Source organism: Portunus trituberculatus, chromosome 37, assembly GCF_017591435.1.
Source record: "Portunus trituberculatus isolate SZX2019 chromosome 37, ASM1759143v1, whole genome shotgun sequence".
Lineage (NCBI taxonomy): Eukaryota > Metazoa > Arthropoda > Malacostraca > Decapoda > Portunidae > Portunus > Portunus trituberculatus.
This window is the reverse complement of record NC_059291.1, coordinates 26,141,982-26,157,489: the sequence shown is the minus strand read 5'-3', so window position 1 is coordinate 26,157,489 and position 15,508 is coordinate 26,141,982. Positions and strand designations below refer to the sequence as shown.

Below are 15,508 nucleotides of genomic sequence, written 5' to 3'. Positions count from 1 at the left end.
ACTTCATCCAGTATTTTTTTCTTTTATAAGCCATGTAATCACTGAATCATAACTTTATATGTGTACTTCAATAACATACTTCTTATCTGTGGGGGCATCATCACTGACAGGGAGAGGTATAACTTGTGTACAAATGAATAGATTATGTATTCTATGGTACCAAGGCATTGCATATTTAATCAAACAAAAAAGATACATTGGTGTTATTACTGATGAAATGTTTACATACATGTTAATGTTGCATTAATGAGTTTATAGGCAAACATGTTGGTAGGCAGTGGAAGCAACATGGGGTTAGCTAGTGTGGGATGCAAGGCAGTGTGTTGCCATCTGCTCCCTGAATGCCAGTGGTGACTATAGTGGTGAGTGAGTGATAGTGAGTGGTAGCAATGGTGCTGGTTGTGATGATATGGGTTTGTGGTGCGAGGAAAACCCCATAGAGAAGAGCAGTGTTTAGTAATTGCATGGGTGAGTGGTTGGAGGTGGCGAGACAAAGAAGGATGTAAGGATATACTGGCTATAATACAACAAAAATAAAGCAGATTAGTTTACACAAACCAAGCACATTATATTGTCCACACACACACACACACACACACACACACACACACACACACACACACACACACACACACACACACACACACACACACAGTTCACAACTGAGAAGGCCCAGGTTTAAGTCCCAGGTGTGGTGAGGTAAATGGGCAAGTCTCATAATATGTAGCCCCTATTCACCCTGTAGCAAGTAGATGTGGGATGTAACCCGAGTTGTGGCCTTGCTGTCCCGGTGTGTGATGTGTGAGTGGTCTTAGTCCAAAGATTGGTCAGTATGAGCTCTGAGCTCTTTCTGCAGTGGAATGGCTGGCTGGATGACCAGCAGACAGCCATAGGTGAATCTCACTCACACACACACACACACACACACACACACACACACACTCTAATTTCTTGCATTTTGTCGTGTTGAATGGAGTTCAACACGACAAAATGCAAGAAATTAGAGTTTGGCAAGAGTGAAAGAAGAATCAGGAGTATGTACATATAAACAAAATAATTGGAGAAGTATTGAACTTATTGAGGAACATAAGAGTGGCGTTCGTATATTTAGATGAAGAAATGATGAAGAAAATAATTACTGCAATGATAAGACCAAGGCTTGAATATGCAACAATACAGTGGGCTCTGAACTTAAAGAAACACATAAGGAAACTAGAAAAAGTACAGAGGGCTGCAACAAAAATGGTGCCTGACTTAAGAGATTTGACTTATGAAGACAGACTGAACAGAATGCAACTTCTGACCCTGGAAAACAGAAGAGAAAGGGGAGACCTGATAGCAATATACAGAGTGATGATTGGCATGGAAAAAATGGATAGGGAAGATCTGTGTATGTGGAATGAAAGAATGTCGAGAGGGCATGGGAAAAACTAAAATGGCCACTTATAGGAGAGATGTGAAAAAATATAGCTTCCCTCATAGAAGGGTGGAAGCATGGAATAGTTTAGACGTGGAAGTGGTCAACGCAAGGAATATTCATGATTTTAAGAAAAGCTGGACATTAGTAGATATGGAGACGGGACAACACGAGCATAGCTCTTTTCCCGTATGTTACAATTAGGTAAATACAATTAGGTAAATACACACACACACACACACACACACACACACACACACACACACACACACACACACACACACACACACACACATAGTCATGTTAACTGTTGATTAGCAAAATAATGTCCAGGGAAGGTGAATATAAACTGTAGCCTGCGTTAGAGCCATCACCTGAAGTTTGTTTACATCTGAGCAACATGGCGGCCGTGAACTCGAAAGATGAATCAGACTTCACAGGATTTCAAGGAATAATGGAGAAGAGCGTTTATGTGAAGAAAATTCTGGAGTTGGAAGGTAAAATTGAAAAACTGTTTGAAAAGTATGGGGGCCTGGAAACGAGTTATGACAATGTAATGAAAGAGTGCGCTGAAATGAAGAAAGAAAATTAAGTACTGAAAGAGGAAGTTAAGTTAATTAAAGTGAATTGTGACAAATGTGGAGAATCTTTAGGAAAAGTGATGGAGAAGCAGGCTGAATGGAAAAAAAGTCAGGAAGTGGAAAGAAAGGAGGTAAATTACAAAGTTGCAAGTCTGGAAAAGGAAATCAAAGAGTCTGGGGAGAAAACTTTGGGCCTTGCTGAAATTATAGATCAACAGATCATAGAAGAGAAGATTGCTGAGAAAGTGGTGAAGGTTATTAAGTCAAATGAGACATTGGTGAGGAAACTGTAGACAAAAAGAGATGTGTGGTGATATTTGGTGTGGAGGAGGATAAGACACCGAGTAAAATGGAGAGAGAGAAAACATAAAAAGGTGATAAATAATATCATTAATGTGGTGCAGGAGGAGGAAAAGACCTAGTACAAGAAATAGAGGACTTCCATAGAATTGGAAAGTTCACAGGAGAAGGTATGAGGCCAATAAGAATCAAACTTAAGTCACAAAAGGATGTAGATGAATTGGTGGAGAAGTCATGGAGGCTAGCCCAGCAGGAAACAACAAGGAAGATTTGGTTGAGAAGAGATCTCGGTGAAAAGGAAAGAGAAATGTTAAATGAGTTGAGAAAGGAGGCTTTGAAAAAAATGAAGAGAGGACAGAAGAGGAGAAGAAAGAGTTTTCTGGAGAATCTTGGATATGAGACTGAGGAAGTGGTTCATAACCCAGAAAAGTACAGCAAGAAAGGACTAAAGAAACTTACGTATGAGCGGAATGTAATGTATTCCAACATAAATGGAGTGATATCGGGATTTTAGAACTCAACGATTACTTGAGGGACAAGAACCCAGATATTGTGGGTCTTACTGAAACAAAACTGAGAGAGGAGAAGACCTGATGATGGTTGGAGAAGGAAATATAATGTTTGGAAAAGAAATAGAGTAGGTAAGATGGGAGGAGGAGTGATGTTGCTGGTTAAAAAGATATAAAGGTGGATCAAGTGAAAGAAGGTATGGGAAAGGCAGAAGTGCTAAAGATCAGAGCAGAAACTAATGAAGGAAAAAGAGGCACTACATAGTGGTGTACGTACCACCTAAGACAAATGCATGGTCAGTACAGGAATATGAAGAAATGATAAGTGATACAGGAACATGTCTGGAAGAAATGTTGGGTGGCTGTGAACGAACTATAATGATGGGAGATTTTAATTGTAAAGAGGTGTGTTGGGAGGACTGGTCAATGGAAGGATCAGAGACAACATGGGAAATACACTATTGACACTGGCAATGGAAAATGTGTTAACTCAGTGGGTCAAAGAAGATACTAGGTTTGGAGGAGAGGGAGCATCGTCAAGACTGGACTTGGTCTTTAGTACAGAGCCAATGGTCATTGAGGAGATGAGGGTGGAGTGCCCTTTAGCAAAGAGTGATCATGCAGTTTTGGAGTTCAAGGTGATAGATGAAGAGAAATCTAGAAGAAATGAAGAATATAAAGTGGGAAGATGGAATTATGCCAAGACAGATTTTGGAAACCTAAAGAAATTCTTTCAAGAGACAAATTGGATGAAATTCAAGAGTGCTAAGGAGCAAATGAAAAGTGGAAGGAATTTATAAAAATATACAAAGAAGGTGAGAAAAATTTGTACCAATAAGACAACATAGAAGTTGGAAAGCAGGACTGGTTTAACGATAGATGTGAAAAGGCTAGAACAAGAAAAGAGGATGCATGGAAGAGGTGGAGAAGGAAAAGACGGATTAAGCAGTGGGAAAGTTACAAAAGAGCAAGAAATGAATATGTGTTGATTAGAAGAGAAGAAAGAAAGAAACAAGAAAAGGATATAATTGATAAATGTAAAGACCAACCAAGGCTTTTTACAGACATGTGAACAACAACATCAAAAATAGAAAGTATTGAAAGTTTAGAAGTAAATGGAGTATGCAGTGAAGATCCCAGGAAATGGCAGAGGCTATGAATGGATGCTTTCGGAAGGTATTCACAAAGGAGACTGCTTTTGACAAACCACTGGTAATGGAACAGAAAGGGATTATGAAGGAGTTTCAAGTAACTGTGGAGGAGATCAAGAATATGATGGGGAGTTTAGAAGTGAGAAAAGCTGTGGGACCTGATGGGGTATCAGGATGGATTTTAAGAGAATGCAGGAGCAACTGGCAGAAAAAGTTTGTGAAGTAATTGATGCCTCATTAAGGGAAGGTGTAGTGCCCCAAGACTGGAAAAGAGCTAACATTGTCCCAATCTATAAATCAGGTAACAAAGAGACCCATTGAACTATAGACCAGTGTCACTTACAAGTGTGGTAGCTAAGATGTGTGAGAGGGTGGTGAAGAATAGATGGACAGACTTCTTGGAGAAAAATGACATACTTTGTGAGTGTCAATTTGGTTTTAGAAAAGGGCGTTCATGCACGACAAACCTGATATGTTACTATTCGAGGGTGATAGATGTAATACAGGAAAGAGATGGTTGGGCTGATGGAATATATCTGGATTTAAAAAAGGCCTTTGATAAGGTACCACACGGAGACTGATCTGGAAACTTGAAATGGTAGGAGGAGTGCATGGCAGTTTACTAAAATGGATGGAAGACTTTTGGTAGGAAGAGAAATGAGAACAATAATTAAGGACAGACCATCAGAATGGGGCTTGGTGGAGAGTGGAGTTCCACAGGGATCAGTGTTGGCACCAGTAATGTTCGCGGTCTACATAAATGACATGGTGGATGGGGTGTCCAGTTATGTGAGCCTATTTGCAGGCGATGCAAAATTGTTAAGAAAAGTGAGATGTGACAAAGATTGCGAACTACTCCAGGAAGACTTGGACAGAATATGGAAATGGAGCTGTACATGGCAAATGGAGTTCAACACGACAAAATGCAAGAAATTAGAGTTTGGCAAGAGTGAAAGAAGAATCAGGAGTATGTACAAGATAGGAAATGAAGACATAAAACCAGTCATGAAGAAAAAGACCTTGGGGTGACAATTACCAATGACCTATCGCCAGAGAGACATATAAACAAAATAATTGGAGAAGTATTGAACTTATTGAGGAACATAAGAGTGGCGTTCGTATATTTAGATGAAGAAATGATGAAGAAAATAATTACTGCAATGATAAGACCGAGGCTTGAATATGCAACAATACAGTGGGCTCGAACTTAAAGAAACACATAAGGAAACTAGAGAAAGTACAGAGGGCTGCAACAAAAATGGTGCCTGACTTAAGAGATTTGACTTATGAAGACAGACTGAACAGAATGCAACTTCCGACCCTGGAAAACAGAAGAGAAAGGGGAGACCTGATAGCAATATACAGAGTGATGATTGGCATGGAAAAAATGGATAGGGAAGATCTGTGTATGTGGAATGAAAGAATGTCGAGAGGGCATGGGAAAAAACTAAAAATGGCCACTTATAGGAGCAAGGAATATTCATGATTTTAAGAAAAAGCTGGACATTAGTAGATATGGAGACGGGACAGTACGAGCATAGCTCTTTTCCGTATGTTACAATTAGGTAAATACAATTAGGTAAATACACACACTGAGCTTGCTCCGTAATGGGGAAGACTGGCTGGGTGACCAGCAGGTGACCAAGGTGAATTACACACACACACACACACACACACACACACACACACACACACACACACACACACACACCCGGTAGCTCAGTGGTTAGAGCGCTGGGTTCACAAGCCAGAGGACCAGGGTTCGATTCCCCGGCCGGGTGGAGATATTTGGGTGTGTCTCCTATCACGTGTAGCCCCTGTTCACCTAGCAGTGAGTAGGTACGGGATGTAAATCGAGGAGTTGTAACCTTGTTGTCCCGGTGTGTGGTGTGTGCCTGGTCTCAAGCCTATCCGAAGATCGGAAATAATGAGCTCTGAGCTCGTTCCGTAGGGTAACGTCTGGCTGTCTCATCAGAGACTGCAGCAGATCAAACAGTGAAACACACACACACACACACACACACACACAAAACAAATAAATCACACAAGAGCAAACAAAATTAGACATATATACAACACATAATTATTAGCAAATTGTCTGCAGCATCCACTGTATCATCTCAGCTTGTAAACAAAAATCGCAAACATGGAAGACACAAGCTAAAAGAGGATTTACTACGTACAGTATGATAAATCTACAACAAAGCGATTCATTGGAGGGAGACAAGATTACTACAGTACATCAAGCCAACACTACCAATACCAGCAATTAATACACCTATGGATTAATCATGAAAATGTGAAAATATAATAAAAGCAAGTGCAATTCTGATGTGGGGAAAGTGGCACACGCTGAAGCAATGCTCATCTCACCTTAATGGCGATGATTTCTGCATACCCTAATGTGCCTCCTTCCAAGCTTGTAATTGATCTTTTAATGCCCTGAAACAGAACATTAGGTGCTGACTGGACAGCTGGGGGGGAACATTTACATAAAAAAAAAAAAGATCTGTAGATATGTGAAGACACCACAGAAAAAAATGGTGTCTTATCATCTGAAGCAAGAAGAGTTGATATAAAAAAGTTGTTTCAGATGAGTGTGTGAAGTGAGGCAAGTATGAGTAATTGGTGGTGTGTTGTGGTGCGAGAGAGGAGACAAGGTTTTCACTGACCTTGGCACGGGTGAGAATGTCATAACCTGCTCCTGGCTCGCCTTTCTTTCCTGTTTCCCCTGGAGGGCCAGGTGGTCCTTGCATGCCCTTATGTGGGAGAGGGAGAAGGATGGTAAAGAAAAAGAACACCTGTATTTCTATGGTAAGGTATTTTAGTCTAGAATGTAATGTTGTGCTAATTGAATTTCTCTAAAACTTTGACTCTCATCAACAAAGAATGAGTGCAGTTGAAGTGTTAGGAAAGAAAAAGAAGAAGAAGAAAAAGAAGAAGAAGAAGAAGAAGAAGAAAATGATGAAGAACAAGAAACAAAGAAGAAGAAGAAGAAGAAGAAAATGATGAAGAACAAGAAACAAGAAGAAGAAGAAGAAGAAGAAGAAGAAGAAGAAGAAGAAGAAGAAGAAGAAGAAGAAGAAGAAGAAGAAACAAAGAAGAAGAAGAAGAAGAAGAAGAAGAAGAAGAAGAAAATGATGAAGAACAAGAAACAAAAGAAGAAGAAGAAGAAGAAGAAGAAGAAGAAGAAGAAGAAGAAGAAGAAGAAGAAAATTATGAAGAACAAGAACAAGAGCACAAAGAAGAAGAAGAAGAAGAAGAAAACTCCCTGCTTCGCCTTATATATTCCCACCCTATGAATCTGTTTCTGTTTGTTACTCATCATACAAGGATCCAAGAGTCACCTCCTGCTCTCAGTCACTTATTAGTCAGACAACCAATAATGCTGCCACTACACCTGTAAAGCATTTTGTCAATCACGCATATCTCTCCACAACACATCATGATATTCACCTCTGATACAACCTCTAGTCACACACACACACACACACACACCAGAGGCAACAAACGTAATCAAGACTTTCTGCGTTTATCTGGCAAAAAGTCTAAGGTCACGAGTAACCATATTTAACAACAACAACAACAACACACACACACACACACACACACACACACACACACACACACATACACAACAGCAGCATGAGGCTCACCAATTCCTCACACTTCATCCAGCTTTTTTTTTCATGATTTTATTTTTATTTTTTTTTCATAAGCCATGTAATCACTGAATTATGACTTTGTAATGAAGTGTACTTTAATAACATACTTCCTATCTGTGGGGCATCATCACTGACAGGGAGAGGCATAACATGTGAACAAATGAATATATTATGTATTCTTTGGTGTGTGTGAATAGAACAGAATAAAATAGAATATTTATTAGTATGCTCAGACTTTACAAGTAAAGTATGGAGCACAGCTCCGTAGTAAGCAAACAGTAACAGTGTGTGTGTGTGTGTGTGTGTGTGTGTGTGTGTGTGTGTGTGTGTGTGTGTGTGTGTGGGTGTCATGGGTTCGAATCCCAGGTTAGGTGGGAAGTCTTTGGGTATATATTCTTCTTTGCAGTGTAGCCTCTGTTCACCTAAACAGAGTGGTTAGGGACCTGATGTGAGTCGGAAGATGAGACCACTGTTAGGTAGGAGAAACAAACTCTAAATAGAAAAATACACACGAGCTGGCCAAACCATCCAGGGAGTAGGTTGCTCTGCCGCCATCTGGCAGTCATGGTATGAAATTGTAAGATGAGGTAGGGTGTATATTCAAGATGTAGCCTGTTACGTACATATGTTGATATATAAGTAAATGCAATATGTGGATTTTCATCTGTAAGGCTGCTCGATAAATAAATCGAAATATTATTATCATACTATATCATTATTACACGCACACACACACATACATACGCACATAAACCATCTCTCTCTCTCTCTCTCTCTCTCTCTCTCTCTCTCTCTCCCTCGTGAGTATAGCACGTTATTCACAAGGCAGGTGGTTTAGTAATGATTTGTGAATTATAAGCGAGACAGACACGTGTGGATTGATGCTAAATGAGGGACGTGTTATAATTTGTGACACCAAGGAAAGACAAGATATTCCACAAGATATCAATAAATTCAGCTTTAAAGATAGGAGGGTTCTCAAATGGCTGTGGTGAAAAAAAAAAAAAAAAAAAAAAAAACGTAAGCATCTCAAATACTGCTCACCAACGTTACTGGGATTACAAATGACCACTCACCGGTTCTCCTTTCGGCCCGTCCAGACCAATGGGACCCTGAAAGACACAAAGTACATTAGAGACGCGCCTTGGGGCGGACATGGCAGCATACACTGACGAAAAACTAACGTAAAACAACGGAAAAAAAACTGAAAACTTTGAACATTTGGGGCTTTTCGACGGTAAATAAGAGGAGGACGTTAACAATCAATTCTTCCTCTTTCAAAACAAATAAGCAAGATGAATCCATGCTAAGCTTTAGTGGTCAAGGTGGGTAAGGGCAACTTAGATATTATTCCCAGATTGATTATGTCTGACTGACGATTTGATCACTAAAAGCATAACAGTGAGCTGATTATCATTATTATCTTATAGTACAAGTGGTCTCGTCCCTCAGGCGGTACAGGACAGGCAGGGAAAGCAGGTTGCTGGTGCCATGCTCGTGTTAACTGGAGGGAAGGAAGGAATACGTACGAGAATGAGGCACTACGCCAGCAATGATATGGTATAAGGAAGCAAGAGGGACTGCTAACTGAACCATCACAAAAGCAAGGCGAACAGGCAAGACATGCACACTGTACTAATGTTACAATATACTGTCCGGTCGGCGGTCATTATTAGTTCTCCCCGTTGCGTGCTGTACCTCTACCACTGACCGTCTGCTTCCGTGCTCTGGGCTACTGGAATTAGTACTACTCCCATTCCACAGAAGGCTGGATACAGTGTCCGTTCAGGAGAAATAAGAGGAATAGAAATAAATACCCAGGATAACAATAAGAGCGATAAGTCTATGTAAAACTTAACCGCGGAGACAGAAATGAAAGGCGACATGCACCGTCCCGCGCACCGCCACAGCTTTGGGCAGGAGTGTCTCTGCTTCTGTCCTAAACACTTCCTGCCTCAGCCGCAGATAAGACTTCAGCCATGAACTTTACTCCAACATTTCTAAGGTGCCAATCAAATCAATTCAAGTCGACGCTTTCTTGGGTCAAAAAACGAATAGTGAGGAACGGTTGGGCGACAGATTTAGTACCATGGTTGGGTGGCTGGCTGGAGAGGAGGATAGGAAGCGCTGGGTCTGTGTTCACCTGAGCGATTACTAGACAAGATGGAATTCCTATAATTGGAAAACTTCGGTAAAAATGAGGTTGTTCGTTCGGTCGGTAAAGTAATGGCGTGATTGAATCTTACTGTTCTAGAGTTCAGTTTCCTCCAAGGGAAAAAGCGTTGTCTGGAAGTGTTACGAGCAGACTGTTGCAGTCACGCCTTGCCTCTGAAGGATGGCGGTGAGCTCTCTGTTATTGCTGTCTGTCTGTCTGTACATAGTGGTGGGTCTGCTCCTGCTTGTCTCTCTCTCTCTCTCTCTCTCTCTCTCTCTCTCTCTGTGTGTGTGTGTGTGTGTGTGTGTGTGTGTGTGTGTGTGTGTGTGTGTGTGTGTGTGTGTGTGTGTGTGTGTGTGTAATTCACTGTTTGATCTGCTGCAGTCTCTGACGAGGCAGCCAGACGTTACCCTACGGAACGAGCTCAGAGCTCATTATTTCCGATCTTGGGATAGGCCTGAGACCAGGCACACACCACACACCGGGACAACAAGGTCACAACTCCTCGATTTACATCCCGTACCTACTCACTGCTAGGTGAACAGGGGATACACGTGAAAGGAGACACACCCAAATATCTCCACCCGGCCGGGGAATCGAACCCCGGTCCTCTGGCTTGTGAAGCCAGCGCTCTAACCACTGAGCTACCGGACGTGTGTGTGTGTGTGTGTGTGTGTGTGTGTGTGTGTGTGTGTGTGTGTGTGTGTGTGTGTGTGTTCTGTCGTTTTCTATATTTTTCCTCCTATACATTCTTTCTCTTCTCGTTTTACTCTCTCTCTCTCTCTCTCTCTCTCTCTCTCTCTCTCTCTCTCTCTCTCTCTCTCTCTCTCTCAACGGCACAGAAGTCTTAACCACAAGGAAGCAAACATTTTATCTCGCTCTTATCTTTACTTCCATCATCATCTAAGGTCACATGGCGGGAGGAAAAGCTCTACGGTGCCTCAACATCCGTAGTGTGTCTCATGTACCTACTCATCCATACACGACGAGACTCATTCATAGTTAAGAAATGCTACATCTGCCTAACTACCTTAAGACAAAATAAAAGTTGTGTCTCCTCTTCTCTCTCTCGCGGCACCAATCATCACTACCTCTAAGGGCTGACGATGCAACACACGCCCTCAACGAAAACAGTCTACCAGCCAAAAACTAATCTATTTTATAAGACCGCGAGTCACAACATCATAAACTCTGGCCCTGAAATCACAACACGCCAGCCACCTAATCTCCATGTGATCAGCGGCGCGGATAATGGCTGAGTCTGCGAGGCTGGAGCGGCCTGGCGAGGCAAGGGTTAAGGGTGGCTGGCAGGGGTAGTGAGGATTCCTATGTCCAACTGACCCCTCCTCTGCCTCCCTCCCCTTCCTCGCATCGGTTCCTGCTTGATGTACTGCTGAGCTGGTGTTGCTCCAATTAATAAACGGCAAGAGGGAGAGGTGTGAAGTGCGCAGCGTCAGGAACAAGCTGCCAGCCAGTGACTCCTGCTAACGACTCCTTCCGATTTTTTGCTCCACAGGTCGAGGGAGAAGGGCGGTGATGAGTGAATGGAGTGAGAGGAGAAGAGAGAAGAGAGGAGAGGAGAGGAGAGGAGAGGAGAGGAGAGGAGAGGAGAGGAGAGGAGAGAAGTGAAGAAAAGAGAAGAGAAGATGAGAGGAGAGGAGACGAGATGAGATGAGATGAGATGAGATGAGATGAGAGGAGAGGAGAGGAGAGGAGAGGAGAGGAGAGGAGAGAGGAGGAGGAGAGGAGAGGAGAGGAGAGGAGAGGAGAGGAGAGGAGAGGAGAGGAGAGGAGAGGAAAGGAGAGGAGGAAGAGGGATGGAGAAAGTGATGTGTTGATATTTTGTTACTTGTCTCTCTACTACTACGCAGGCCTGGTGATGGGCCTCAGTGCTCCTCTGTTAGCCTTTCACTATTAACCCATTCAGTACCATGAAGCGTTTCCATATTCATTTAGCTCACTTAGTCATTTTATTTAGTCTCAGAAACTCATGTGGGGGATTAAAATAGTGAAGACCGAGGTCATTAATCTTCTGATCTCCATAGACCTTTCCTAATGTCAATAAAATAATCTAATCACACCCAAAATTCAAGGTGAAAATGCGTCCCAGCAAGGCAATTTTTTTCTTATGGATGCTCTGCGTAAATGAACAGCAAGTTGTCCACCTAGAAAGACAGACACGTGGCGGGAGGAGTACGGGTAGCGCATGGCGGCTGGGACGGTGTTATTTTGTTAGAGTGATGTTAATGGAAAGATGTTAGAGAGCAGCGTGTTAGGTAAGAGTGGGCCACTAAAGGGCCGCGACCAGGATTCCACCGACCGGGAAACCAGGGAAGCCTCGGTGTCCCTTTGGGCCCTGAAATAGAGAAATCGCCGTTAATGCAACACGGCGACGTCCTCCAGTCACTCCCTGGGCCGGTCAGCATGCTCGGCCGGGGACCCCAGACTGGCGGGGCGGGGCGCGGGATTTTGGCTGCTCGCCGCAGTGGAGGCTTCTAACAAAATGCATTAGCCTGTCATTAATTTACTAATCAATTTCCTTCTGCACTTTCCTGTAAAACAGAACCTAAAACAAAAGCATTCTATATAAGCCACAGGTGAGTGAGTCTTTCGCCGATGTAAATTTCAGAAACTGCTCTACATTAGTGCCACTCGTTTCGAGCGTCAACACAACTGTCAGTGTGCAGTGCGGGCCAGACAAGCCCTGAAGGGTGTGGAGACGCGTCAAGCGGTGCAGAGTCCATGCTCGGCCATCACGCCTCTGACGCGAGGCTTTACGCCGTCGGTTGGGGCACTCCTCAGACCATCGCCACGAGGGAGGGCATCATTCCACCTCTATGTAAGTTATTGGTTTCCACGCCCCGCCCCGTTGGCCCCTGACCACCGCCCCGCCCTGCCCAGCCTCGCCCCACCCCGCCACACCATCCGCCGGTATATCACAACACCGCAGGCATCACAAGGACGCCAGGCACTCCTTACAGGATTGGTCAGCAGAAAACATGATACCACTTTCTATAGTAATGCTCAGTGGGTGGTGCGGGGTAGAGTGGGTGGGTGGATGAGGGGGGGATGAGGTGTCGCTGGCAAGTGTAGCGACCCCAGGCAGATGAGGGTGTGACGCGTGGCGCGGGTTAGGGTGAAGCTCAGGGCCAAATTCTGAAACGCTTCTCTGGCGCACCTGAATTACTTTCAAAAGGCTATACCTAAAATTGCATGATTTTAAGGATATTTTCAAGATTTTAGTAACAGATTTAACACGATTTCAACAAAATTAACATGAAAACACTCATGAATAGACAATTCCTAAGGCCGCTGAGAATAGTCGTGTGAGAGCGAAGCGTTTCAGAACACGGGCCTCAGTCATGTCAGCTCTACGTGACGCGGGTTAATACACGATTGCTGCATTAGTGAACTACAGTGTTAGGAGCCATCTGCCAGACGGGGCTGTCCCGCCAGGCCCCGCCACGCGACACACACACGCACGCACGCACACACACACTGGACCTCCTCACCCCAGCGACAAAACCAATCCGTAGTAGTGATAGCGATGAGGATAGTGATGAATACAACAGCAACAACAATAATAATAATAATAATAATAAAGAATGTTTGCTGTGCACCATAAAATAACAAAAATAAAAACACATTGGCAATAAAAAGTCAATAAACAAAACAAAACCAACAGGATCACGTACCACAAAAAAATGACAAAACAATAATGAAAAAAACAAACAAACAAACAAACAAATACATAAACACAATAAATAGCCTGCCACCGAAGAATTAACATTGACAACAACAACAACAACAACAACAACAACGAAACCCAAACCCAAGTATTTTCTTTTATTTCATTTATCTTTCTTTTCATAGCACAGCCCAGCAACGGTGCAGGGAGTGTGTGGGTCAGGACTCTCACACTCTCACACCCCGGGCTTCCCTCCACCAACCACCATGCGGGGCTCGTGGGGCGCTGCGCATGCTCCACCAATCACAGGGCTGACATTAAGGTTGGGGAAAGGGGAGGGAGGGGCAGGCAGGCAGACAGGCACGCACAGGTACTTCCCGATTTCTTTCATTTTTTTCTTTTTATAATGTAAGAGAGGACAGCTGGCCAAGGGCAACGCAAAAGAAAAAAAAAAAAAGGAGACCCACCCAGTTGCCAGTCCTCCCGCAAGTCTTCGAAAGAGTTAGCCAAAGAAAGGGATAAATGTCTTGAAACCTCCCTCTTAAATGAAGTCAAGTCAAAGGAAGCGCTAACTGGCCAACTGTACTTCGCTTCCTTACTGTTGTCTTGTCTCACGTGCGGGGAAGTATATACATGTGATGGATTGACAGTTATTTTGGGGGATTTTTCTTCTTTGATGAGAGAAGCTACTGATCACGGTAAAGAAATAAATGAACAAATCTTCCCCCAAAAAAATCACTGGCTATTTTATGTAAGAGTGTACTGGCCAAGGGTGAATAAAATAAATGAGTAAATGAAGAGTTAAAAAGATTTCCTTAGGTGGCCACGGAAACATAAATAAGTACAAGAGTAAATAAATAAATAAAGTTAAAAAGGCCACTGAGGTGCTAGTTCACCCCCCAAAAAGACTGATTCTTTATGTAATAGGGCGCTGACCACGGAAACATAAATAAATAAACAAATACATAAAAAAAAATAGTTTAAAAAAGCAGACTGAAATGGCAATCCCGCCCCCACCCAAACAAAAATAAAAACAAACTGATTGATTAACTAACTGACTAATGGACTGAAAGCTTGACTAATGGACTGAGTGACTGACTAATAGGGTGACTGACTAACTAACAGACTGCTTGAGATCACTTGAACTAACTAACTGATACCCTGATAGCCCGACGCATCCACTCACTTACCAACAGACTGACTTAAAGAGAAAGGCTGGGTGACACTGAGACGTGAGGCGTGAGGCGTGACACCACCACACCTGAGAGAAGCACCTGCGCATGCCGGCCACACAAGGGGGTAGGTAACGCAACACAAGGCTTCGTAACACACAGGCCCATATTTAGAAACGCCTTGACCTCTTACCACGACAATTTTCCAAGGTCACAGAGACGATTACCTGGGTTTTCAAGATAGCTTTGCCTTATAATAATCTAAAAATCTTGCCAGACCATCAATAGAACCATAAAAATACCCTTAATGACATGACACAAGTATCCTCAAGTGGAGCCTATGGAAAGTAGTGATGGTGGGAAAGCAAAACGTTTCTGAATACAGGCCTTACAGACACAGACACACGGACATTTCATCTACAACACATGGACAGCAGCAGGGTAACAATGGCTAGGGTAAAAGTACAAAGCATGTCAACAAAATCATACCGGGAACCCATTTTTCCCTGGCGGACCGCTGGGACCCTGCAAAGAAGAGTGGCAGGGTTATGGACGTTCTCTGTACCTGCGGAAGGGGGGAAAGGTGGCATCCTCCTCCACCCCCCTCTGCCATCAACACCCTCTGCCATACATGCTGGAACTTACTTACTGTTTGCATTAAGGTGTCGCGCCCCCCAAAAAAGAAGATTATAAAAAGTGTTAGAAAAAATTGAAAACAGCAAAACCTTCACTTATTTGCGTTCTTTCTATTTCAAGGTTGGTTTATTTCTCTGGACTGGATTCCCCTCGAAGCTGGTTTTTTTTTTTTCACTCTATGGTGTTCTGTTTCTCCTCTAGTAGGCTGTTTTGGTTTCCCTGACTTTCCCCTTT

General features: G+C 43.0%; 1 protein-coding gene across 14 annotated transcripts in view; it reads right to left on the bottom strand.

Moving 5' to 3' along the window:
• Positions 1 to 15,508, bottom strand: part of LOC123513902 (collagen alpha chain CG42342-like) — a 364,679-nt gene that overhangs the window by 89,977 nt on the left and 259,194 nt on the right. For 7 of the 14 annotated variants that reach the window (XR_006677477.1, XM_045271367.1, XM_045271376.1 and 4 more), the window contains exons 3-6: positions 15,128 to 15,163; positions 8,700 to 8,735; positions 6,631 to 6,717; positions 6,332 to 6,400 (exon numbers count right to left, since the gene is read on the bottom strand). Coding sequence is in view for 13 of the 14 variants with exons in the window: in XM_045271367.1 (XP_045127302.1) it covers positions 6,332 to 6,400; positions 6,631 to 6,717; positions 8,700 to 8,735; positions 15,128 to 15,163 (228 nt within the window). In the remaining variant the exon portion in view is untranslated. Of the gene's footprint in view, positions 1 to 6,331; positions 6,401 to 6,630; positions 6,718 to 8,699; positions 8,736 to 12,098; positions 12,135 to 15,127; positions 15,164 to 15,508 lie in introns of all 14 variants that reach the window. The other 7 variants (XM_045271375.1, XM_045271372.1, XM_045271370.1 and 4 more) reach the window with 4 other exon arrangements.